Below are 26,637 nucleotides of genomic sequence, written 5' to 3'. Positions count from 1 at the left end.
CACACAGCTCAGTTCACAGAGTTCTTGCCGATTGAACTGTGGTGGTGTCCACCCAAAATCCCACAAGGTCATCATGGGCTACTTTGGACTATAAGAGACACTGAATCAAAAAGAAAATAAAATGGCTAGAGGAATAAGACAATGTGGGGCACTCATCGGGCATGGATGGGAACTCAGGCTCAAGCCCTGCTGAAAGGGGGAATCTAGAAAAAAATTCCACTCCTGAGTTACAGCTTCAGCCCTAGCGGAAATGTGCTGGATTTTTCTTTTCTTTGTTTTATCATCGTTGTCGTCATGATCATCATCATCATAATCATCATCATCATCATGTGAGTGTGTGTGAGTGTGTGTGAGTGTGAATGTGTGTGTGAGTGTGTGAGTGTGTGAGTGTGTGTGAGTGTGAATGTGTGTGAGTGTGTGTGAGTGTGAATGTGTGTGAGTGTGTGTGAGTGTGAATGTGTGTGTGTAAGGTAGAGAATGGAAGAGGGTCATAGGACAATTTCAGAACTTGATTCTCTCCTTGATCGCACTTGACTCCAGTGTGGGACCCAGAACTGGAGATCAAACTGAGGCTGTCAGGTTTTTGAGGCAAGTGCCTTTACCCAATGAGACATTCTGCATCTCTCCTCTCTCTCTCTCTCTCTCTCTCTCTCTCTCTCTCTCTCTCTCTCTCTCTCTCCTTTTTTAGGTGGGAGGTTCTCATGTAGCTCAGGTTGGCCCTGAACTCTCTTTTGGAGGGGTTATGCTGAACCCCTGGCCTGTGTCCCTCAAGTGATTTGGGGCTGTGTGTGCCACCACCACACCTACCTCCAGAGCCTTTACTAAATAACCGTAACTGGGTGAAGCTCTAGAAAGAAAGCTCTCTGCAGTTTAAAAGTGTTTAGTATCGGGGCTGGGGATTTAGCTCAGTGGTAGAGCGCTTACCTAGGAAGCGTAAGGCCCTGGGTTCGGTCCCCAGCTCCGAAAAAAAAAATGTTTAGTATCTGTCTATTGTGTGCGTGACCATGTGTGAGCATGTGTGTACCACGGTGCAAGGACGGAGGTAAGAAGACAATTTCGAGAATGGATTGTCCCTTCCCCATGTGGGTCTGGGTAGGGGGATCAAACTCAGGCACATTTATCTTGCCATCCCTAGGGGAAGAATATCTGTAGCTAAGCAGATTACGGACCTGTGAAATATTTGAAGCATTTATTCGTCTGTTTGTTTGTTTTGGGCTTTTAAAATTATCCATGCATTTTGATTTGTGTGTATGTGTGTGCTTGTGTGAGTTTATATGCATCCAAATGTATGGGAGCCCGTAGAAGCCAAAAGAGAGGCCCAGATTCCTTGGAATCGCAGTTGCAAATTACTGGAAGTGTGTGCTGGAAATTCAACCCAAGTCTCGGCAGAGTGACCACTGCTCGCAACCACTGAACCGTCCATCCCTCCAGCTCCTTATTTTGGGCTTTCTGATACACAGTCTAACTGTGTAGTTCCAATTGGCCTTGAATCCATGGTTCCTCCTGCCTCGGTCAACTAAGTGTTCGAATCACACACTGCCAATGCCAGCTTCCTCTAATTTTCCTTTTGGAGCCAGAGTCTCACTATGAGCCCCTGGCATCCAGAGTGGCATTGACCTCAGAGTCTGCCACCTCTGCCTTCCTAGTGCTGGCATTAACGGTGTGCACCACCACGCCCCGAACAGCTTTTGTTTTAAGCATTTCTTTGACGTCGGGGATAAGAACCCTGTGATGAACTCCTCATTGCCACACAAAAGTGGTGGACATAGTCTAGAAATTAAGAAATAAAACTATTATTCTTTGCAGGTGTTTTATGTTTTACAAAAAAAGGAATAAGAAGAAAAGAAATTCAAACCAAAATCATGGGAAAATTGTGGGAGCAGACAGTAGGAAAATGATGCAGGAAGGAATAATATTGAAACACTTGAAATGGGAATTACCTCTAGTGAGAAAAGAAAAATCACATTCAAGAGGGGCTTGGCTATGGCTTTAACGATAGTAAAATTGTTACATGTCCAGTTTTTGTTTGATTTTGGTTTCTTTTTTCTTCTCTCACTCTCTTTAAAACAGGGTTTCACTGGGTAGCTCTGGCTAACCTGAAAGTTGATTTATAGACCAGGCTAACCCCCCAAGTGCCGGCATTTACAGTATGTCCTACCAAACAGGCTGTGACTACTTTTCTTTTTGTGAAGAGAAGTGTTCCTTTATTATTCTGAAAGTTCCCAGGCCAATCTTAGGAATTTGCTTTTTTTTTTTTTTTTTTTTTTTTTTGGTTCTTTTTTTCGGAGCTGGGGACCGAACCCAGGGCCTTGCGCTTCCTTGGTAAGCGCTCTACCACTGAGCTAAATCCCCAGCCCCAGGAATTTGCTTTTTTATATGAAGCAATTGCCTACTTTCTCTTGCTGTAACAAGACACTGAAATCTGAATACTTATTAAGAAAAGAGGAAGGCCAGCTTGTGGTATGCACACCTTTATTCCCAAAGGCAGAGGCAGAGGCAGAGGCAGAAGCAGAAGGATTTCTGTGAATTACAGGATAGCCAGGGATACACAGAGAAAAAAAGGAAAGGAAAGGAAAGGGAAGAGAAGGAAAGAAAGGGAAGAGAAGGAAAGGAAAGGGAAGAGAAGGAAAGAAAGGAAAGAGAAGGAAAGGAAAGGAAAGGAAAGGAAAGGAAAGGAAAGGAAAGGAAAGGAAAGGAAAGGAAAGGAAAGGAAAGAGGGGGACTGGAGAGATGACTTAACAGTTAACAGCAGTTAAGAGCAAGCACTGACTGCTTTTCCAGAGGACCCAGGTTCAATTCCCAGCATCCACATGGCAGCTCACAGCTGCCAGAATCTCCAGTTCCAAAGAATCTGACATCCTTACACAGACCTATGTGCACACAAAACACAAATGCACATAAAATAAAATAGGAGGGAAGAAAGAAAGAAGGAAAGAAAGGAGGGGAGAGAGGAAAAAGCGTGAGTTGGTTCAGTAGGCAAAGGTGCTTGCTGCCAAGCCTGACGACCTGGGTTTGATCCTGGCTCCCATGTGATGGGAAGAGAAAACAGGCTCTTCCAAGTTGTCTTCTGATCCTCATGTGTGTCACGGCACAGACACAGTGCATACCATACAATAAACACACACACAAACAAATATAAAGACTTGAAATTTTAAAAGAAAGAAAGAGGTTTGGGGTGTTTGCTTTTGTTAGGGCTCATGTGCAGCCTAGGCTGGCCTCAGAGCTGCTGCAATGGTCCTGCCTCGGCCTCCCCAGGGCTAGAATTACAGACACGTGCTACCGTATCAGTCAACAAAACAGATTCTCATACCCTGGTTTTAGAGGTTGAAAGTCCAAAAGCGGGTGGCCCTATGTGGTCATCTTCTGGAAGGCCTTCTGCTTAGGTCATGGCGAGGCAGAGAAGTGGAAAAGGAGAAACTGGAGGACTTCTCTCCCGATCCAGGAGGTCAACCTGCCATCCATGGGAGCATGTCACCCTACTCTGAAGGATAGGAAAGCAAGGAAGGAGAAGAAACTGCAGAGTTCAAAAGGGCCAGGCACACATGATGGTCTTTCTTCACAAAGCCTAAAGGGGCTTGCAGCTTAGAGAGTCATCTTGTTCCAGCTAGGCCTTCCCAGCACTCTCTCCACTGAAAGAACCTGATATCTCTCTCTCTCTCTCTCCCTCCCTCTCTCTCTCTCCCTCCCTCCCTCCCTCTGCCCATTCGTCTGTCTCCCTCCTTCCCTCTAAGATTTTTTTTCTTTTCTTTTTTTCGGAGCTGGGGATCAAACCCAGGGCCTTGCACTTGCTAGGCAAGCGCTCTACCACTGAGCTAAATCCCCAACCCTCCCTCTAAGGTTTTTGTGTATGTGTATGCACATATGAGTGCAGTACCTCTGGAGGCCAGAAGAGGGCATTAGATCCCCTGAAGCTAGAGTTAGGTGGCGGGAGATGCCTGACAGTCTGGTCCTTCACAGTAACTCAAGCTCTCTTAATTGCTGGGCTTCATTCTCCAGCCTCCGTGCAGTGACCTAATTACTTCCCACTAGGTCCCATTTCTAAAAGGTTCTATGACTTCCCAACCCAGCCACACTAGGACCAAGGCCCAGAACAAACACTCCAGCGAGTGTGGTCTGAGGATCAGACTCTGGCCCTCTCCCATCTCAGGCAACTGCCCTAGCACTGAGTCATACCCCTGACCATATTCCATATTTTGATCAGGTTTTGAGACCAGGTCGGGGGTGTGGTGGCACAGTTCTGCAATCGCAGCACCTAGATGGATGGCAGAGGCAAGAAAATCAGGAGTTCAAAGGTGACCTTGTCTACCTAGCAAGTTTTGAGACTAGCCTGGGTTACATAAAACCCTGTCCAAAAAAGAAAAAGGACAAGGTCTCACTGATTGGTCCAGGTCTCCTGAGTATTGGGATTATAAGCATGTAAGATATTCAGCCTTATAAAGCACCTATTTAGTTTTGGTTAATTAAAAATGTACTACCTTGGGGTTGGGGATTTAGCTCAGTGGCAGAGCGCTTGCCTAGGAAGCGCAAGGCCCTGGGTTCGGTCCCCAGCTCCGAAAAAAAGAACCAAAAAAAAAAAAAAGTACTACCTTTTAATTTTGTCTTGTGTATGTGTATGGTACATTTGTATCATGGTCACAGGACACTTTGTGTAGTAGTCAGCTCTCTCCTCCCCTAACTGGGTTATGGAGACAGAATTCAGGTCCTTAGGTTTGCATGAAAACACTTTTACTGCTGAGCTGTCTCTCCAGCTGCATAAAAATTAAAATAAAGTAAGGTGAATATAGCTAGGCATGGTGGCACGCCTATAATCCTAGAACTCAGGGAGCAGAGGCAGGTGGATCTCCATAAGTTCAAGCCCAGCCTGAGCAACACAGCTGGAAGACCTCCAATTGGAGAGACCAGCAAACAAAACCCAGTGGAAACCACCACCCCCTCTTTGACTAAGTCCATATTAGACATGTCTAATCCATCCCCAAACCCGTCTTTCCTGCTAGCCCAGTGATGGGGACTGGGCAGTGAGCGGGTACGACCTGTTTTCTCCAGCAGATACTGGGGGCCATGGAGTCTCAGGTTGGGGGGGGGCCGGCCGGCCCGGCCCTGCCCAACGGGCCACTCCTTGGGACAAACGGAGCCACTGACGACAGCAAGACCAACCTCATCGTCAACTACCTACCCCAGAACATGACGCAGGACGAGTTCAAGAGTCTCTTCGGCAGCATTGGGGACATTGAATCCTGCAAGTTGGTTCGGGATAAGATCACAGGTGTGGCTCTCTCTGTGCGTGGCTCCAGGTGGGAAGCAGGGAGGAAGTGTGACCTTGGTGGGGGCACCTCAAGATGACTGGAGCCAAGTGGCTCTCTGGGGAACACATTTCAGTGGGGGAGGATAATAAGAGTGGGGAGCTGTCCAGTGGCAGAGTTGGCTGGGGACACGGGGCGGCCCAAGAAGTCACACTTCTGATCTCCCACAGGACAGAGCCTAGGCTATGGGTTTGTGAACTACTCTGACCCCAATGATGCAGACAAAGCCATCAACACTCTCAATGGCCTCAAACTGCAGACCAAGACCATCAAGGTGAGTGTTCCCACCCTCTGTGTCGCTGGCCCCTCGGCCCCTCACCGCTGTCCCTGTCTCCTGCCACCATGCCCTCTGTTCCTGAAGCTTCCATTCTGTCTCCTGTTAGTTGCCTGGCTTTATCTCTCGGGGCTGTCTCCTCACTCCTCAGTGTGAGATATTACTATATATTTTATTATTCTGTGTATGCATGTGCATGGTCACACATGTGCCAATGTATGGGTGGAGATTACAGCAAACTTGTCAGAACTGGTTTTCTCCTTTCACCATGTGGGTCCCAGGGATCAAAATCAGACAGGTCACCTTGGCACTGGTGCCTTTACCTGCTAAGTCATTCCCCTGGCTGGAGAATATCTATCAACAGGATATCACTCTCTTTGGAAGATAGGGAATCTACCAGGCCCAGGAGGAAGGACAGAGTGACCAGGACCCCATGGACAGACCCCCATTCTGTCTTTGTCCTGGAAAGGGGGGGGTAGGGCCCATCTGCCATCTGGAATCTAATTAGGGACTGGGGAGGGGGCAGGCTAGAATGGCCCCTCCCCCACCTTCGTGCAGTGCCCCTCCCCCGTGGCCTCCCTTCTCAGCAGCTGCAGCTGGGACCAAGTGAGCCCAAGTTCCCTTGGGAGAAATCACCATGGAAACCCCCCTCTTTAACTTGGCCTGGGGGTGTTTGGGCTCCTCCTTTCAAATCTGCTGCAGGACCCCTGGGGAGGCCAGGCGCAGGGTGCCCATCTGGCCCCCAATTTATCATGGGTACAGAAGCATAGGAATCTTTTCCTCTCCCCCATGTGGGGAGAAGAGGAAGATGGTACTGCTGGATGGGCCTTTCTGTGGGTCAGCTTGATCCAGAAGCCCCGGGGCGGGGGGGAGAGAGTGAATCTTCAGGTATGCATAAGAGTGGATCATGACTCTGGTTGTGGGACACAGTGCGTGTGCAAGTGACTGCTGTCAGATGGCTCTGCGTAATTACGGTTTGAAGTATAGGGCAGGGAATGTGGCTCAATGGTAGGGTGCTTACCCAGCCTGTAGAGGCTCTGAGTTCCAGCTACAACACAGAAATAAACAAATGAATGTTGGGGGGGGGGGGGCTGGGAGAGAGCTCAGTTGTTTGGATTGCTTTGAAGACCTGAGTTTGATTCCCAGAACCCTAATCAACAAGCCAGATGTGTAAACCAGGCCTAGTGGCAGGAAACCTTGATCTCAGGACTTAGGACACAGAGGCAGGCAGATCTCTGTGAGGTGGGGCTACCCTGGTCTACATAGCAAGTTCTGGGGCAGCCAGAGCTGTATGAGACCCTGTCAAAGATAAAAAGAAAAACGAAGAAAAGATTTGGTGTTCTTTGCCTGTAACTTAGTATGGAAGGCAAAGCAGCAAGATTCCTTGCACTCTACCTCAAATGGCAGCTCCTAACGACTCAAGGTTGAACCCTGGCCAACACAGGCACACATCCTCATGCACAAGATTTGAGGGCTGGGGCTCAGTTTCTGCAAGTAACACTGACCCGGCATGCACAAAGCTCTGGCTTGGCTCTCCAGCACCACAAACAGTGGGCCTGTGGTCCCAGCCTTCTACAAGTGCAGCCAGGGTATCAGAAGTTTGAGGTCACCTTTGGTCTCATGGCAAGTTCGATGCCATCCTGGTCTACATGAGACCCCATCTCAATAAACAAACTGCAACCACAGACAAAGTGACCGTGAATGTGCAGACCCTGATGCTAATGTGGCACTACAATTCCTCTTGTGGCTTTCAGGATGCGCCAGGGGACCTGACTGTTGGAATAAGGTATCTGTGTGGCTCGGTATGGTTGCGTGCATCTCCTGTGTTGGGGTCTGTGGGCCCTATGTGCTGTAGGGTTGGTGCAGGGTCAGCACCGACTGCTTTCTTCCTGTAGTTCTGGAGGACCAACATTACCAGCATGGCAGTAAGTTTATGACACCCTCTAGCTAGTTTTCTTAACAAAGCTGTGCAGTGGCTGACTTCGTATCCTTGTTAATCACGTCTAAATTGTGCCTTGGCAGATTTGTGCCAAAATGTTTCCAGCTACTTGGGTGCCCCAGGTCCCATCCTGGTGTGGAATAAGTGAAAAGTGTTGCCTGTACCTCCCCTCAGACACCACACCCCAGAAGAAAAAAAAAAAGGCCAAGTAATGGCTGAGGTGTTGTTGTAGGATGTAACTTTCCCTGGGTTGAAGAAGCATGCGTGCCTACTCATCCCCAACAGAGACCCCACAACAGACCAAAGGACAGTACCACCCAAGTCCAACTTGGTGAACCATGAGTTCTATTGGGGTTCCTTATAGGAATATGGGGGAGGGGTATTTATAGGAGCAAAATGACTCAAAGATAGCTGCATCAACCAAGGCGCACCCCAGCATGGGTGACAGCTCACACAGCTGGGAACCTGAAGCACACTGGCTTATCTGAGAGTCTTCTTTGCAACTCTGTTCTGCTGGTCTCAGAGGGACTGCCTGCTTTTACTGCTTACTCTGGCAGAAAGAGGCCTAGTGAATCTGCTTGGTTTCAGGAACTTCCTGAAACTGTTTTGAGTTATTTACCTTCCTGCTTAAGGAGCTTCCCTGCAAGATGAAATGTTTCATGGTTTAGTAGTACCCCACCCCTTCCTCTTACATCCTTCCTGCCCCCTTTTCTTCAATGATCCCTGAGCCTTGGTGCGGGTGACTACAGATGTCCCCCAGTGGCTGAAAAATAGGCCACCATGCCAGACCAACTGTCACTTGTTCTCAGGAGCTCACCAGCCGTTATGAGTTGAGGCTGATGAAGGTGATCCTTGGGCATAAACATACACTTAGAAGGCAATTTGACAAGAATGGTGGTTCTCAACCTTTCTAACACTATGACATTTTAATACATTTCCTCATGTTGTGGTGATCCCCAACCATATCATTATTTTCTTACTACTTTATAACTATAATTTTGCCACTGAGTCATAGTGTAAATATCTGATATGCAGGATACCTGATATTCAACCCCCCAAAGAGGTCATGACCTACAGGTCGAGAAACACTGATCTAGAAAAACCATACAAGTTGCTTCCCCATTGGGACTTACGACCTCCTCAGCCGCAGGTTTTTGTCCTGGCTTCTAGTACCAGTTAGGAGCTCTCTTTTGGAGTGGGCCTTAAGTCCAATTGGAAGGCTGTTGGTCTCATCCAGGACCACAAGACCGCAAAGCCACTGCAACAGAAGTGGGCACAGGGAGGTGCTGTCAGTACTTGAGCACACATGGCCATAGCCATGTGGGAATGTTGGTGGCGGTTCTTCACCACCAGCCTGCATGTGGCCCCTTTGGCACTACAAAAGCCAGGCATCAGTGGGCCTTCCCGTTCGGTTCCAGCTTTATTTTCCTGTGTCCTAAAGTCAGCACAAGCGCTGTTCTCAGCAAGAGCGTGTGACCCTTAGGTTCAGGCATGCGACCAAGAGCAGTAGCAATAGTTTTTATGGTCTTTGGGGCACACGGGCTTCCCTGGCCGACAACTCACAGGAAAGTACCCAACCCTGGCACTGGGGTTTTCATTCAATAAACGTATGGCCTCTGAGAATTCCTTTTCCATCCATATTGTGTGTCTTTTGGGATTTTTTCCCTTTCAACGAACCTAGCTCCAGTGGGGTTGTAAAATAAGTGGAGGAACCATTGCTCCTGGTGGTGGCTCTGATTTTTCTTCTTCTTTGTTCTGCCCCCACCCCAACCCACCCCCGCTGTTTTGTTTGTTTTTAAGACAGGGTTTCTCAGTGTAGCCCTGGCTGCCCTGGAACTCACTCTATAAGACCAGGCTGGCTTGAACTTAAGAGATCCTCTTGCCTCTGCCTCCTGAGTGCTGGGATTAGAGGTGTGCACCAGCATCTGACTACAGTGGTTTTCTAAATCTGCAAAACATTCAGAGGTTAGCTTTATGTTATCTGTTTAATAAAACCTTTCTTCAGCAACTGGGCAGGAAGACAAGGCAACATCCCACACCGTCGTCCCATAACAAATGGCGGGTTACAAAGATGACCTTAGGGAAGCTCTCTGAAAGTCTGTTGTTCCCTGTCCTCAGCAAGGGTCAGGTGACCAGAGGTTCCCAACTGAGAAGACACTAAAGTCAGACATAAGCAAGCTCTAGTCCAGCATGGACCCTCCGTCCATTTGTATCAGTGCTTGCTCCTCAGATCAAGGTTGGCTACAAAGCACAGACAGGAAGCACTAACTTAGCGCCTGTAACTCAGTCATTCTCTCTGAGGCATTAAGTTTCCATATCCTAGAGCTCTTCCCTGGAGCCTTCCTATATTTCTGCACACACATGCGCGCGCGCGCGCACACACACACACACACACACGCGTGCGTAAACTCAGTGAGCCTGACCTGCTCAGACCTACTTGGGGACAAAAGTGAATGTGGCCCTCCTTTCACCCCTGTGTGCCTCCTTGCATCAGACAGGCCCTGGGCTGACACCATGACTGTAGCCTCTGCACTCTCCACACCTAGCTGTTCTGGGAGTTTGTGGCTGGCAAACCACCTCTGCCTCTAAACATACCCCTTGCTGGAAGGAAATGTGCCCTCCTCAGTCTGGGGGATAGTTCCCCGCCCTGGGACAGCCTTGATCATCCTCACCTGTATCATCCTAGCACAGGTGTCTTTTGGGAAAGGCTCACCAGGTTCCTCAGCAGCAGTCTAGCTTCTATGTGGTCTCCTTAGGAGCTCCAGCTCGACCCAGATCCTGGCACCTTTGTCTTGGAGTAACTGGACCAGACCAGTTCCTCTGCTTACCCTTTACTGTCTCCTCAGGATGTCCTTTCCTTCATACATAGGTCTAAGTCTTGGGGACCTGCCAAAACCCTTCCTACTTTAAAAAGATCTTGCCCACCAAAGGGCTCAGCACAGCCACTAAAACTCCACACCAGCCTCTGGGTCCCCGCTGGACCCACATTTTCTTAACTCCTCCATGAACATGGGCCTATCTAGCTCAGTGAGCTGGGGTTCAGACACAGCTTTCCTTATTCCTAGTATCCACATGAGCGCTTTCTCCCCTCCAATCCCTCCACTCGGGTCATTTATGGAGACCTCAGGAGGAGATAACCAAGAGCTCCTAGATGAGCCTGTCCATCAGGACCGATTGTGTTCACACTGTCTCTGGTCACGCGGCCTTGTCTGAAGGAGGGATATGGGAGGTTACACCGCTCAGTTTTCTGTCTCCACAGCAGCCATGATCCCATCTGCTCCCAAGTCCCACAACCTCCAGGCCAGGCTGACCCAGGCTCTTTCACCACATCCTTAAAAGTCCCCCCAACTTCAGAGCGTTTCCTGGTCCCTCTGTAAAGCCCCATCTGAATGTAGGGTCACAGACCTCCCTATTTTCCACACTAAAGTTCAGCCTTGAGGGGTCCTCTCTCACCCTGACCATCTCTCTCGTCCTCTCCTTCATTTGATTTACTTCCTAAATCCGAGGCTAACACTGAGGATGCCTCATCTTGCCCTTCTTGTTGCAACTGTTCCTTTACACAACCTGCTCAGCCGCCATCTTACCCTCAGGTCCATTTCTGATTACACCACAGTGAGCAGGCAGCCTCTGCTGCACTAATCTTAAAGACTGAAATCTCTACACTTTCCCCTGCTCTCAGAGCAAGTCCGTCTTCACGTGGTGGCCCCCACTTATCAAGCAGGCCACCTCATACCACGCAGACGAACACTGCCATGCTGAGCCTCCTCCCACAGACATCCCTGACTTCCATGGCTCAGCCTTGGTGCACGTCTGCCACCCAAGGCAAGAAGCATGCAACTGCTGTCACAGCACAGCCGCGGCACACGACCACACACCACGTAAGAAAAGGCAGCTCTCAAGGACTTTCCTCCTCAGTTGCCCTTCTCAGCCTCAGCTGCACGCCTTGCACTCGCTCCTCCCCAACTCATCTCTGGTTCTGTCGAGTCCCCGATCAGCAGACAAATATATTACGTGACAAAACTTTTCCTGGGGCGACGTAACATATACATCTACTAACTCTAATAAAGGACCCCACAGCAGCCCGGAGTGTGGATACCACCAGAGTACAGCTTGGTAAACCAACGCCTTTTATTGGGATTACTTACAGGAGCATTCGTGAGGAGTTAAGGAGCAGAAAAGACTCAGACAGCTGCATCACCAAAGCCTACTTTAGCAGTGACAGCTCACAAAAGCTGGGAGCTTGGAGCACAATGCACAGCCTGCAGGCAGCCCAAAGGGTAGAGGGTGGCCTTTCCAGGCGCCTTGGTTGGTCTAAATCTCTTGCAGGCAGCTCAGCTGGTTTCTCCTTCCAGGCAGCCAGCCTGGCCTCAGAGTCACCTTTGTATCTTGGACTCAGTCTTCTTTGCAGCTCTGTTCTGCTGGTCTCAGTGGGACTGCCAGCTTTTACTGCTGACTCTGGTTGAGAAGAGGCCTGGTGAATCTGCTCAGTTTCAGGGACTTCCTGAAGCTATTTTCAGTTATTTACCTTCCTGCTTAAGGAGCTTCCCTGCAGGATGGAATGTTTCAGTTTTGGAGGAACTGTGTAAGGTGCTTGGTGCAAAAAAAGCCTGAGGACCTAAGTTCAAAACCCCAGAATTCAGGCAAAGATGCACAGGGTTGTGGGCATCTATAGTCTCTTGCACAGAGACAGGAAGTAGAAACAGGAGACTCTGGAAGCTTACAGGCCAGGTGTGCTGGTGTCCACGCAGTAAACGACACCAAGGTGGGGAAGTGAGGGGGCCAACACTTGTGGCTGTCCTCTCTCACACATGTGCTGTAGGATTGTGTATCTATCTCTATACAGACTTGAGAGGATAGCTAGATCCACCCTGTGCCTTACAGGACCTGAGACCTAAGATGCCAGCCCTGGCTGGGTGTGCTGGTCCATGCCTGTAGCTCCATCACTCACTGCTGCAGGTCCTTCTCGGCTGCCCAGGGTCACACAGTGAGGCCAACACTCGCCGCTCCAATCCAGGTGTGGTGCTGCACACCGCTAATCCCAGCACTCTGGGGTTGGAGCAGGTGGATTTCTGAGCTGGATGTGGGTCTGGTCTACACAGTATGCTCCAGACCACTGTCTCAACAACAGCAACAACAACAACAACAACAAACAAAAAACCCCTGCACAGTCCCATGGTGGAGTTAGAAAACCTCAAACACTAAGCTACAATTTATTTATTTATTTATTTATTTATTTATTTATTTATTTATTTATTTTTGTAAAAAATTTTTTTTGAGACAGGCTCCCCCCTGACCACTGGAGCATGCTGTATAGACCAAACAGGTCTGAACTCACATGGAAATGTGCCTGCCTCTACCTCAGGAGTGCTGGGATGGCGGGCGGGCATCACCACACTCAGCTCACCTGGGGCAGACGGAGAGGGCTTCTCTCTTGCCGCCTGTGTGACAGCCCTAGTCCTGACTAGGTTTGTTGTTGGTTTTTTTCATAACATTTACTCGTGATGTTTGGCTGTGGGGAAGCAGAGGACGGACAGCTTTTGGAATCAGTTCCCTTCTTCCACCCTGTGAGTCTGGGAGATCAAATTCAGGTTACCAGGCTTGGTGGCGGCCCCTTTGCCCGCTGCTGAGCCATCTCAACAGCCCCTAATTAGTTATTTGTAACGGAGCAACGCAGCCCCACAATGCCCCTCCCCAAACAAATCCCAGACCATAACAATGGTCCCTATCTGCCCCAGGTTCAGAGGTTTGAATAGAAGCAGCAGAAAGTACTTTAGCAGAAAGGAGGGGGAGGGGCGCTCGCGACCCTCCCACCCCACAGACTGGTCACCCCATTGACACTTGTGGGCGGGGCCCCTGCACCAAGTCTCCAGGACATTGATAAAGACACAATGAGCTGGGGTTCCACAGTACTCTGTAAACAGACTTTTCTTTTCCCCACCTCACAATACTGGGATTGTTTCTCTGCTGCGAATGTCTGAGCTGGCCGACTTGTGAGCAGCTGCAGGACTGAGGATTGGTGAGATGCGGACTTAGTGGTGGCACAAATGGAACGGCCATATTGAGACGTACAGAGCTCACAGCCAGAGAAATCACCTTGAGATAAGTCATCGGGGGCCAGTGAGGGGCCAGCAGTTGACCCCTCGCACTTGCTGCCCAACCTGATGACTTGAATTTGACCACACAGATCCGCATGATGCAAGGGCAGATTGCACCCCAAGTTGTCCTGTGACCTCTACACGTAAACTTTGGATAGCATAACATACGCACAGACTAGAAATAATGTAAAAAAAGCTAAGCTGAGAGTCGAAGTGGGTGGGAAGGGCATCTCAGATTGTGGACCGGCAGAAAGGTGTTTCTATGGGATGGGGTAAACACAGGGCCACCGACTCGGTCTGGGAGGCTTCCCATCTAATTCTGTGGAGTGTTAGTATTACAGACAAGAGCCACCAAGGCTGGCACTTTGAGACTTTCAAATCCAGCAAATGCAAAGGTCTTAGACTGCCTGGTCCATCAGGGGTGAAAGAGAGGAAGCAGGGGTGTGGGGTGGTGCAGATGAAAGCTGAGCAGTGACCTTACTGCAGGCAAGGCCTTGTGGACAGAGAGCTCAGTGGTTGGAGCTGTAGTGAATTGGTAGAGCAGTTTTCAAGCATGTAAGGCCCTGGAGGGGTGGGGGGCAGACCTCAAACTACATACACACAGGGACAGAAGCACTCAGGCTGAGGAGAGGTGCCCACTGCCAAGCTTGAAATCTGAGTTCAATTCCTGGGACCCACATGGTGGAACTGGAGAACCACCTTCCAAAGCTGTTCTCTGACCTCCACAGTAAAGCATGGCACATGTGCTCACTAAAATGTAATGTAAAGTTGATTTCATTTTGGGGGGCTGGAGAGATGGCTTAGCAGTTAAGAGCACTGGCTGCTCTGGCAGGAAACGGAGGTTCAATTCCCAGCACTCACAGAGCAGGTCACAACTGTCTATAACTAGTTCCTGGGAAGTCACTGCCCCCTTCTGGCTCATATGGGTACTGCATGCACACAGGGCCCAAGCATACCTGAAGGCAAAAGACGCATACACACAAAACAAAAACAAAATAAGACTTTTTATCAAAGTTAACATTTTTGAGCTGAGCACTAGTGGCGCACACTTCTAATCCCAGCACTCAGGAAGCAGAAGCAGGCGGATCTGTGAGTTTGAGGCCAGCCTGGTAAGACTGTCTCAAACTGCTTAAAATTTTGGACAAGGTCTTTAGGTAGCCCTAGCTGTCCTGGCCTTACACTCACACAGCTCTGAATCTCACCCCCACGCCACAGGTACAACCTTGTATTTATAGCTTTGCAAACAACTTTGTGTTCTGGGCTCTCATCATACGCGGGTCTTGAGCAGGCACGGGTCATCCACTTTTGCAGAACTGTCCTCTTCCTGCTGAGCGCTTGCTGTCCCAGGCTTTCCTTATTGGTTTGAGGCAAGGGCTCAGCTATTCCACCCTGGCTGTCCTGGAACCCACTGGATAGACAAAGCTGGCCTCAAACTCACAGAAATCTGCTTGCCTCTGCCTCCTCAGTTCCAGAATTAAAGGTGTGCGACACCCTCCTGGCGCTCCCAAACTTTTCCTTTTCTTGAGACAAGCTCTCTCACCCAGAACTGGGGCATGACCCACAGTTAAGACTGAATGCCAGGGGTCACCCAGTGTGCACAGGGACATTTAGCTTTTTGGTTTTTGTTTGTTTAGATAAAAAATTATTAGTACTAATCCCAGCATTTGAGAGGCAGTGGTAGGAGGATCTTTGAGTTCAAGGGAGGTCAGCCTGGTCTACAGAGTGACTTTCAGGACAACCAGGACTACAAAGAGAAACCCTGTCTCAAAAAAAATTAATTATTATGGGGGCTGGAGAGATGGCTCAGTGGTTAAGAGCACTGACTGCTCTTTCCAAGGTCCTGAGTTCAATTCCCAGGAACCACATGGTGGCTCACAACCATCTGTAATGAGATCTGATGCCCTCTTCTGGTGTCTGAAGACAGCTACATGTACTCATATGTAATAAATAAATAAAATATTTTTTAAAATTAATTATTATTATTGTGGGGGAGGTAAGCAGTGTGGAGTTCAGGATGGCCTTTGGGAGCCATTGTTTTCTCCTTCCACCGTTGGTTCTGGGGAACAAACCCAGGCTGTCAGAGTTTCCTGTAGAGCCATCTGCTCAAACCCCTGCTTTGCTTTTGAGACGGGGCAGTATGTGGCTCAGCCCACACTTGAACTTGACATTGCAGATTTTTCACTTCGGATCCTCCCGCCTCTGTCTGCCTGGCTCTGCGGTGCTCAGTGCACATTGTCCTGTTCTGCGTGAGGGTGGAGCCAGCCTGTCAGTAGATAAGCCGTCCACTCACTCAGCCCCAGCCCAGGTCACTTGTTAAGTGGCCTGCATTTCTGAGGTTTGTCAGTTCCTATGACCCTCACTGCCCTCTGATCCCGCCCAGGTGTCCTATGCACGTCCCAGTTCTGCCTCTATCCGGGATGCCAACCTGTACGTCAGTGGCCTCCCCAAGACCATGAGCCAGAAGGAGATGGAGCAGCTCTTCTCCCAGTACGGCCGGATCATCACTTCCAGAATCCTGCTGGACCAGGCCACAGGTCAGAACGCAGGAAGGGAGGGTGCACTGGACAAGGGTGTCCCCAGGGGAGATCATATGAGAAGGTACAGAGAGACTGATACCCTCGTGCCCCGGCAGGTGTCTCTCGGGGTGTGGGATTCATCCGCTTTGACAAGAGGATCGAGGCAGAAGAGGCTATCAAAGGACTGAATGGGCAGAAGCCACTGGGTGCTGCTGAGCCTATCACGGTCAAGTTTGCAAACAACCCAAGTCAGAAGACAGGGCAGGCCCTGCTCACCCACCTGTACCAGTCCTCTGCCAGGCGCTACGCTGGTCCCCTGCATCATCAGACACAGCGCTTCCGGTGAGCCAGAGTCCCCAGGCCCCAGGCCAGGTGCCTCAAATCTGCAGCGGCTCTCCCTGAGCCTGCTCCCTGCAGAGAGTGGGGACCCAAGGACACCCCACCAGCAGGAACATGGTCTAGTACATAGGGCAGGAGCTCAGTGTGTGCTGGCCACTACACTTGTCTAACTGAGGCTGTCTGTCTGTCTCCCCTAGCCCACCCCTCATGTCTTAGTTATGGTTTCTATTGTTGTGATAAAGCTATGTCAAAAAGCAGTGTGAGGATAGAGGGTTCATTTCATTTTACAGCAAATAGTCACCGTGAGGGACACTCAGGGCAGGAACTGGCAGTGGAAACTGAAGCAGAGACCATGGGACACCGCTTACTGACCTGCTGTCCATGCCTCACTCAGCCAGGTCCCGCTGCACAGAGGTGGCACGGCCCACAGTGGGCTTGCACGGCCCACATCAAGAAAACGCCCCTCAGACTTGCCCACATGCCAGTCTGATGAAGGCAGCTTCTTGATTGAGGGTCCTCCTCTTAGTCTGATGGTGGCATCTTCTTGATTGAGGGCTCTCCTCTTAGATGACCCTCTTGTGTCCCACTAACAAATAACAAAACAGTAAGCAAAAAGCCTGAGGGCACAGCCTGGACATCCTGTCTGTCTCTCCTGCTCTGCTTTTCTCAGTCTCTCTGTGCCTATTTCTTCCTCTCCATGTCTCTGTTTCTCTTTCTTTTCTTGCCCCTCCTTTTCTCTCTTTCCGCTCTCTGCCCACACATGGGTTCCCCTGGGCCTCAGCTTCCTCATGGATGACACCGCAGCCAAACATGGTAGCCGGCTAGAATGGCTTGTGCTGGGCATTTTACTGCGAATTCTTCACCCCAGAGAGAGAATGTACAAACCCAAAAGAAGGTTTGAACCTAGGATCCAAACTAGTCACTCTCAGGCTCTCCCAAGCGGGAGATCAGTGGTAGACCTGGGATGGCCCAAGCTTCCCATCCTCCTGCGGGCGCAGGACCCGAGGTAGCCTGAAGAACAGGACAAGGACATTCAGCCTGGTGGCAGCAGGGATAGTAAGAAGCAGTCCCAAATGAGCGAGGTTCCGTGCCAGGCGGTGTCCAGCAGGGCTGGGAGCAGGCGGCGGGGGCAGGGCCCTGCTGAAGGCTGTGGGGGTGGGGAGGACTGGCTGTCACACCACAGGGGGTGGGTCACAGGCCACTCTGACAGCTGCTTCTGCCTCCACAGGCTGGACAATTTGCTCAACATGGCCTACGGAGTCAAGAGGTAACAGTGCCCTGCTGTACTGTCTCCATCCCTCATAGCCCTCTTCCCTTGATGACCGTCCTCTAAGCCCTGCATGTACCTTGTCTCTGGGACCCTGGGTAGCCATTTCTTCCTGTGATGACTATAAGAGCAGGAGGGTCATGGAAGGCTGTTGCTTTCCACATTTCTTTCTTTTTAATAGTAATTTTTGAGTTTTTTAAAACTTGTTCATTTTTATTTCATATGCAATGGTGTTTTTGCCTGCATGTATGTCTGTGTAAGGTTCAGAAGCCCTGGAACTGGAGTTACAGACAGGCGTGAGCTGTCGTGGGGGTGCTGGGAATTGAACCTATGCCCTTTGGAAGAGCAGCCAGCCGGTGCTCTTGATGGGCTGAGCCATCTCTCCAGCCCCTCACACACCTCTTTTTATCATCTCAACAAAAGTAGGCCTTTATGGCCCCTAGTTCCCACATTAACCCTCTGAGAGCCACTGACAACTACTTGTTTTGGTGCTAGGACAGGACCTCAGGACTTCTGCATACCAGGCCTGCACTGAGTCATGGCCCCAGCCCCTCACTGGGGGATTCTAAGCAGGGGCTCCATAGCCATTTCCTAAGCCCCACATAGCAGCTACCATTGTTGACTTTCTCAAGTTCTGTGGAAGGCTCCCCTGCCTCCCCACAGTCACTATGATCCGTGAGCTCTTCCTAGCTTCATCAACAACCCTGCTCTTGTGAAAGGTTCCATATTGATCGTGTCACAAGCCGTTGGGAGTATGTGGAATATCAAAGGCTGGGCTTGAGGCCAAGGGGTACAGCATGGCCCAGGCAGGTGTGATCCTCTTGAACATGACTTGAGACAGAACACAGGGCTTGGCACATAATAAAAGGTGGCCACATATCAATTCTGTCGCTGCTGTTCCTGGTCTCAGCCCCATGGGAATGAGATGTGTGAGTGGTGCTCAGGGCAGTGTAGGGCCAGCATAAGAGATGACGGTGAATCAGGAGAGGCCTGGAGATCACCTAGCAGCAGGAACTAGTGAAAGACTCAGAGCAGGGTGACTTAGTTCTGAGGGTAGGGAGTCAGTGGCAATGTAGTTCTCTGTCCTTTGATTCATTTAGTCAACAACCAACCAAGTGGTACCTGACAGGTGAGACAGCCAAGAAAACAATGTCAGGAACATGGTGATGACCTCAACAGTTGTCCTCCTTACCCATCAGGACTCCTTGGGACACAAGGACCTGTCACGAAGCTTGACATGGAAACCTGAATATGTCTTATTTACTTATATTTCTACTTGTTTGTTTATACGGTTGTTTATGAGACGGGGTTTCACTGTGTAGCCTGGTGTCCCAGAACTCACTCCATAGACCAGGCTGCCTTGGAACTCACAGGAATCCACCTGCATCAGGAGTATTGGGATTAAAGGCATGTGCCATGGGCCTAGATGATGATGTTGGTGGTGGTGGTGATGATGGTGATGGTGGTGATGGTGATGGTGGTGGTGGTGGTGATGTGGTTATCATCATCATTTTGTACTGGAGAGGAGACTCAAGGCCTTTTGAATAGGCATTAAAGAGCACACGCCCAGCCCTCTTTGTGTCTCCTGACCCAGGCCCTCATGTAGTGCTGGCAGGTCAGCAGCCCCGACTGAGCATGTCCCTGAACGCCCTGTTCCCTCTGCCCTCCTTCCTGAATGTGAGGTTGCAGGTATGCTCAGCTCATCTTCTTACTTTTTATTCTGAGCTTGTGATTCTCCTGCCTCTGCCTCCCAATGACGAGCCTGTACCACCAGACCAGCTTCTTCTTCATGACTTCACAGATAGATTTGTCCTATTTTTTAAATGTTAGTGACCTCAGCATATGATCTATTTTCTATAAATGGAGAACTTTCACCTTTTTCCTTAAAGAAACATTTGACCAGTTTCTTCTAGGCATCTCTAAATCACCAATGTTAACCATTAACTAATTAAAATAAGGGTCCCTTCACATAGAGCCCATGAGTTTAGACAGTCTGACAGTCAAATAGCTAAGTGCTAATGGGAAGGTAGCGTATACTGCTTGAATACACTGCAAACAACGTGACACTCCATCAGCTGCTCAAAAAAGCACAATCTTTTCTTTGATTCTCCTGAATTACCCTCTTTACTTTTCTTCTACCTCCTCTCCCACCCCCTTCCTTTTTTCTAGACAGAGTATTACTATGTAGTTCTGGCTGGACTTGAACTCACAGAAATCCCCGTCTCTGCCTCCTGAATGCTAGATGTGCTACCACATAAGGCCTTTTGCTACTGCTTCCTCCTCCTCTTACTCCTCCTCTGTTTCGAGGTTTATTTTAATACAAGTTCTCACATATCCCAGGCTGACTTCAATCTTGAGGTATGGATGAAGAGGGGATTGAACTCCTCACCCTCCTATCTCTGCCTGCCAAGTGCTGGAATGACACACAGAGCCATCCATCACCATGTTTGGCTTTCTGTGAAGTAGAGGCAGGGATGGGACAGTTGGGGCTGGGGAGATGGCTCGATGTAACACAGCGTAAGGACCTGGGTTCAGATCTCCAGTACCCGTGTAAAACCCAGGAGACAGATCAAGGGTCAAAGTTTGTTTTGAGATAAGGGTTTGCTCTGTGACTCAGCTTTCCAGGAGCTGGAGTTATAAACCTCAGCCACATTCAATATGCAACTTTAAACTTATAAAGGGGGACCAGCAAGATGGCCAAGAGAGTAAAGGACTTGCCACACAAGCCTGACCACCCGAGTTCAATCCCCAGAAGCCACATAAAGGTAGAAGGAGAAAACCAACTCTACAGACTCGATTTCTGACCTCCATATGTGTCATGGCGTGTGTACTCCCTTCCCACCAGATAGACAGACAGACAGACACACACACACACAAATAATAATAATAATAAAATATAATAAAAACAATAAAACTATATTATAAATTTCTAATGACTATATCTTCTGATCTTTATAACTCAAAAGGCAGATTCAGGAAGATTACAAATTAGAGGCTAGCCTGGGCTACATGGTGAGACCCAGTTTAAATTAGCAATAATCGCGCTTTAGATAAACCTCATTGGTTACAATACTGCCACTGCACAAAGCTGAGACCCAGTTTCAAAAAAGCCAAAACATGGGCTGGAGAGATGATTCAGAGGTTAGCACTGGCTGCTTTTGCAGAGGATCCAGGTTCAGTTCCCCAAAGCTACCTGGTGACTCACAGCCATCTGTAACAACTCTAGTTCCAAATAAGCATGCATTTCAAATAAATACATGCAGGCAATCACACATAAAAACAAAATAAGCACAAACTGGGCATCCCACCCACCTTCAGGCTCAGTACTAGGGAGGATCTCTGAGTACAAGGCCAGCCTGGTCTATATATAGTTCCAGGGCAGGCAGAGCTACAAAGCAGCATTGTCTGGAACAACCAAAATAAACAAATAAATCCAAAATATAATTTGAAAAAGCTTAAACAAGCAAACAAAACCAATTTGTGAACTGTTTGTTTCTGGAAATTTCCATTTAGTATTTTCAAACCATAGGCAGACATGGAGGAAACTGGAGGAAGAGAGACTTCAAGTCAGGAGGGACTGCTGTTTATGTTTCAGACAGAAAAGACCAGAAAGGCACACAGATGAGGAGGGAGGCCATTTTCTAGCATCAGAGGCGGGTGCTGGACCCCACTGTAGGGCCAGTTTCCACTCACGTAGGGTAAGTCAAAATGGAGTCAGTTGTCAGGCAGGGCTAGTATATGCTAGGTTCCCTCCCTAGGACCACACCATGGAGGCTATGGCAAGAACTGCAATCTGGTTTGAGGCCAGCATTGGGTACAGATTCAGTCTCTCTCTCTCTCTCTCTCTCTCTCTCTCTCTCTCTCTCTCTCTCTCTTTCTCTCTCTCTCTCTCTCTCTCACACACACACACACACACACACACCACACTACACCACACACACCGTTGGTTTTACAAAAGTGGAACTAGGGATGTAGCTTGGTCAGAAGAGCGTTTGCCTGGTACGCACAAAGCTTTAGGTTTCATTTCAACACTGTATGAGCCAGGTGTGCGGTGTCTTAGGCCAGGTGTGCGGTGTCTTAGGCCAGGTGTGCGGTGTCTTAGGCCAGGTGTGCGGTGTCTTAGGCCAGGTGTGCAGTGGCTCAGGCCAGGTGTGCGGTGTCTTAGGCCAGGTGTGCAGTGGCTCAGGCCAGGTGTGCGGTGTCTTAGGCCAGGTGTGCAGTGGCTCAGGCCAGGTGTGCGGTGTCTTAGGCCAGGTGTGCAGTGGCTCAGGCCAGGTGTGCGGTGGCTCAGGCCAGGTGTGCAGTGTCTTAGGCCAGGTGTGTGGTGTCTTAGGCCAGGTGTGCAGTGGCTCAGGCCAGGTGTGCAGTGTCTTAGGCCAGGTGAAAGGTGGCTTAGGCCAAGTGTGCAGTGGCTCAGGCTAGGTGTGTGGTGGCTTAGGTCAGGTGAAAGGTGGCTTAGGCCAGGTGTGCAGTGCCAGCTTTTGAGAAGTATTGGCAGGAGAAGCACAAGTTCAAGATCAGCAGGCAGGAAGGAAGAAAACACAAAAGGAAGAAGCCATCCATGGCTACATGGCAAGCAGCAGCCCATGTATGTATACATATAGCCAACTGAGCTGTACCGAAACACCTAGTGAGAAGGTGTCCCTAGGGGAGAGTTAAAGGTCATGAGATCAGGATAAACATGGCACTTAGGATCAAGGGCAATATCCGCAAAGCTTTGGAGGTCAGGGGCCGGTGTCTCAGTGGGGTGAAAGACAGGAAACAGGGTCACCACCAGGTTAAGACGTACAAGGGTCTTACCTACATAGCACACACGGTATGGGGTTCTCCCTGTGGGGGAGTCGGAGGCATGCTGGGGATCAGGGCAGAGCCCGCGTGACCCCCAAAGTAGTCCCCTGTCGCTCATCGCCAGGTTCTCCCCAATCGCCATCGATGGCATGAGTGGCCTGGCAGGCGTTGGCTTGTCTGGAGGCGCTGCAGGCGCTGGCTGGTGCATCTTCGTGTACAACCTGTCCCCAGAAGCGGATGAGAGTGTGCTGTGGCAGCTTTTCGGACCCTTTGGGGCAGTCACCAATGTCAAGGTCATCCGAGATTTCACCACCAACAAGTGCAAGGGTTTCGGCTTCGTCACCATGACCAACTACGATGAGGCCGCCATGGCCATCGCCAGCCTCAATGGCTATCGCCTGGGCGAGCGTGTGCTGCAGGTGTCCTTCAAGACCAGCAAGCAGCACAAGGCCTGAGCATTACCGCCCTCCCTCCCCGGGCAGCAGAGAGAGAGAGAGAGAGAGAGAGAGAGAGAGAGAGAGAGAGAGAGAGAGAAGAGTGTGCGCAACCGCAAGAGCAGGCAGACCCACACACCTGCAAACACACCACAGGGTGAGCATCCGGACGGGGAGGGTCTGCAGGGAATTGAGGGAAGGGTGTCCCCACCCTGTTCTCCTTGCTTTCCCCACCCCAGGCTGGGGCTTGTTCACTCTCTCGTCTTGGTTTGGTTCATGGTGATGGCTTTTGTTTCTTTTTTCGGCTAAAAACAAAAAGAAGAAAGCAGAGAGGAGACCCCCATCCCACCTCACCCTCACCACCCTGCACAGGATGGCTTAGGGGACACAATGGTGCCCTACTCAGGCCTCCCTTGCCCAGGCCTGTCCTATACCGAGAGAAAGGGGAGGGAACAGGTTTAAAAATCCCCAAAACAGCAAAAACAAAAAACAAAAAAATAAAAAAAAAAAAAAAAAAACAAAACATGAAAGAGGGGTGTGGGCATCCCCATCCCCGCCCTAGTCCCTGGGCAGAGAACAGGGAGCAGGGTTGGGGCAGAGCAAGAAGCAGGAAAAAAAGGGTGGGGTGGGGTGGGAGGGGAAGAAAAACTCTATTTTTGTAAAAAGGGAAAAAGACCTCGTGGAGAATTTTTACTGGGGATTCTTGAACTTGAAAAAAAATCACAAAAAAAAAGACAAAAAAAAAAAAAAGAAACTATTTTGGCAAGTTATGTTTACCAACTACTGGGGCAGGGGTGCAGGGAGCAGGGCTGAGGGCTGAGAGTCCATTGGGCCAGCAACATGCGTACATACACACACACACACACACACACACACACACACACACACAAGCATGCATATATGTGCTCGCACACACACACACACACACACACACACACACACACACACACACATAAGCAAACATGGCCACAAACAGGAAGGACATACACATGGACCTTGGGATCACAGATACACAACACATAGGTACAGAGACATTTCAGGATACATTCAGGAAGGTTGACCAAATCCACACCAGAGGACAGAGACACACGGGCAGAACATTGGCACTGCATAAACATTGAAACAGACATTGGCTGCTTGTCCGCAAAACCATGTGATGTGTGAAATCCACTGTGACAGATCCATTTGGATGCACGAATCTGGACACCAGTTCCCACTGAGAGCTGGGAATATAGCTCAGTTGGTAGAGCACTTGTATAGCTTTCATGAAGCCTGGGTTCATCCCCAGAACTGCATAAACCTGGTGTGGCACACAGACCTCATTCATTCTAGTGCTCAAAAGGTAGAGTCAGAGCAGGTCAAGACTAGCTTTGGCTACACAGTGAGTTTAAGGTCAGCCTGGGCTACATAAGACCCTGTCTCAAAATGCAAAACCAAATAGGTCACCTAGAAACATACAACACCCAGGGACACACGCCCATATCCACAGCATCCTACAGGCCCAGACAAGGTGTTCCTACTTAAGACCCTGACCCAGTTATTCCTCCAGCCAGGCTGGTCCAGCCACTTCTCCCTGGGCCCCCAACAAGCCCCAGACCTGGGTTCTCTGCACAGACTCCTTAGTCCACCAGGGGCCTCCCTGCTGCCCAACACACAGGTGTACACACATGGCGTCCATGCATCCAAACACACAATACCTCGTTCTACTTTGACACCACCGTGGGCTGGAGGGGGCTCTCACTCCCCACAACACTGAGGCCAAAGGACCACCCCTGTCCCTGGGGCTCAGCCTCCCTGGGTCCAGGGGGGAGGTCTGCAGTCTCCTCCCTCAAGTAGGGCCAGAGTGCTCCCTACCCGCAAGCAAGCACCCAGCACACTCCACCAGACCCAGGGGTGGATGGGCCCAAGGTGTTCCTCCATCCCTTCTACTTGTCGCCCTCTTTTGATTGTTGGGGTTTTTGTCTTTTCCGGATTGTGGGGGAAGCATGGATGCAGCCTTTGTGAGCCCCAGCCCTGGCTTCTGAATGGACTTTGCAGCCATACCCCACACACACCCTGACTTTTCATTCTTTTATGCAAGTTCCAACAGAAGCCACAGGCTGGAGCCCTGGGAGCCCCAAACCTTCAACCCACCCCTCAGTGGGCCCAGTCACAACCAAGAATCGTGAAGCCCTCCCCCCGCCCCCCACTCTACACTCTAGGTTCTAGTTGCTTTCTTCCGGTGTCCTCTGCGTTTGGTGTCTGGCCACGGCCCCATTTGAGCGTCCGACTCTCTCTCCCCACCCCTCCGTGTTGTTCTTAACCGTCTGTGGAGTTTCTGCTGCAAGGAACAAAAAGAAAAAAAAAATTAAAAAAAGACCAAAAAATAAAAAATGAAAAAAAAAAAGAAGGAAGGAAAGAAAACTCAAACAGAAGATGAAATATAGCAAAAGGAAAGAAAAAAAAAAAGAGAAAAAAACCACACACAAAGACGATTAAAAAAAAAAAAAGGAAAAAAAAGATAAACTGTCACCAGTTAACTTTCTTGTACTTTTTTGCTGAATTTAGCTTCATGTAGTTTTAACTTATTGCTATGTTAACTATTTATTATCCTTGTTGGCCTGTAAAGACCTTTGTGTATATTTCTGTTCTTTCATAAGTTTGCAAGTTGAAGGGAGCTGTTCCTTTTCTTTCAGTTTTGCTGAGATGTGGTTATGCCTAATTTATTTATACAAGGGGAAGTGGAGTCATTAAAGTAATAATTATTAATAACAGTAATGGTAGCGGAGTGCCCCCCGGGGGTGCCGTGGGCTCCAAGGGGTGGGGTCCCCACAGCTGGCGGTGCCCGGGGCTCTCAACGGGATTGTTTTGCTATTGTCTTGAGAAGTTTTTCTGTCTATTTAGCTGGTGAATTCTAGCTTGCTCACGATACACCGAACCTATTTATTCTGGTGGTTTCTAAGTCTGCCCTTACCGTCCCCACTCCCTCCCAGCAGGACAGGGACTCCCCCGCCTCCAGGAGGGTTCAACCCCTTCTTTCCCTGCTGTTTCTGAGGTCTCCCCTGCCCTCCACACATGCTGGAGGCATCCGAGCAATAAGGGCTGGGTTTGTCCCCCACCCTGGGGGGAGGATGGGCTCTGAAGAGGGGGCACCTCCCCCCACCCCCTCCCACCAAGGCCTAGGTCCCTGCTGCCTCCAAGACTGGAAGGAGGGGACTTTTTTTCTAGGACACAAAGCTTAGCCCAGACAGGCCCCCTCCCTGGAGGCCAGTCCCCAAAGAGGGCCAGGCCAGGGGCTCCCAGGGAGAGGGGCCCTTGGGTCTTCCAAAGTCCCGGGGGGCTAGGGGGTAGGGCCAGTGGGAAGAGGGCTCAGCCCCTCCAACCCTTCCTTCATCCTGTTTATTGGGAAAGTTTCAAACCATGACAGAGTCTATGTTGGAGGTGATATAAAGAACTGTAGAAAAAAATCATAAAACAAAAACCAAACCTCAACCCGAACCCAAGAACACTTCAAGTTGCGTTAGACATTTCTTACCGAGCCCCAGGCCTGGCCGCGGTAACTGACTTTTACATGGGATTCTTTAACTGTTTGTACTTTTCATGCCAGAAAATAAAAAGTTCAGAATCTTAAGTCTCAGGAGCTCTGTGTGCCACTGTGGGTGGATTGGTGGGTCTGCATGTTGGGACACTGGGGAAGGAGGTGTGG

The 26,637-nt window shown here is 49.8% G+C and overlaps 1 protein-coding gene and 1 pseudogene across 4 annotated transcripts in view; one reads left to right on the top strand and one right to left on the bottom strand.

Moving 5' to 3' along the window:
- Window positions 1–26,562, top strand: part of Elavl3 (ELAV like RNA binding protein 3) — a 36,306-nt gene extending 9,744 nt beyond the window's left edge. Inside the window, exons 2-7 of one of the 4 annotated variants that reach the window (XM_087560696.1) lie at window positions 5,047–5,263; window positions 5,471–5,574; window positions 15,989–16,142; window positions 16,241–16,466; window positions 17,692–17,730; window positions 22,643–26,562. In XM_087560696.1, coding sequence (XP_087416822.1) covers window positions 5,047–5,263; window positions 5,471–5,574; window positions 15,989–16,142; window positions 16,241–16,466; window positions 17,692–17,730; window positions 22,643–22,973 — 1,071 coding nt within the window. In that variant the 3' untranslated portion in view covers window positions 22,974–26,562. 4 annotated transcript variants of the gene reach the window in all.
- Window positions 20,701–20,820, bottom strand: LOC148003987 (U4 spliceosomal RNA; annotated as a pseudogene).
- Window positions 26,563–26,637: the final 75 nt, after the last annotated feature.

The sequence above is a fragment of the Rattus norvegicus genome, chromosome 8, assembly GCF_021556685.1.
Source record: "Rattus norvegicus strain SHRSP/BbbUtx chromosome 8, alternate assembly SHRSP_T2T, whole genome shotgun sequence".
NCBI lineage: Eukaryota > Metazoa > Chordata > Mammalia > Rodentia > Muridae > Rattus > Rattus norvegicus.
Note: the sequence above shows the minus strand (reverse complement) of the source record. Positions and strands in the feature narration are given on the sequence as shown.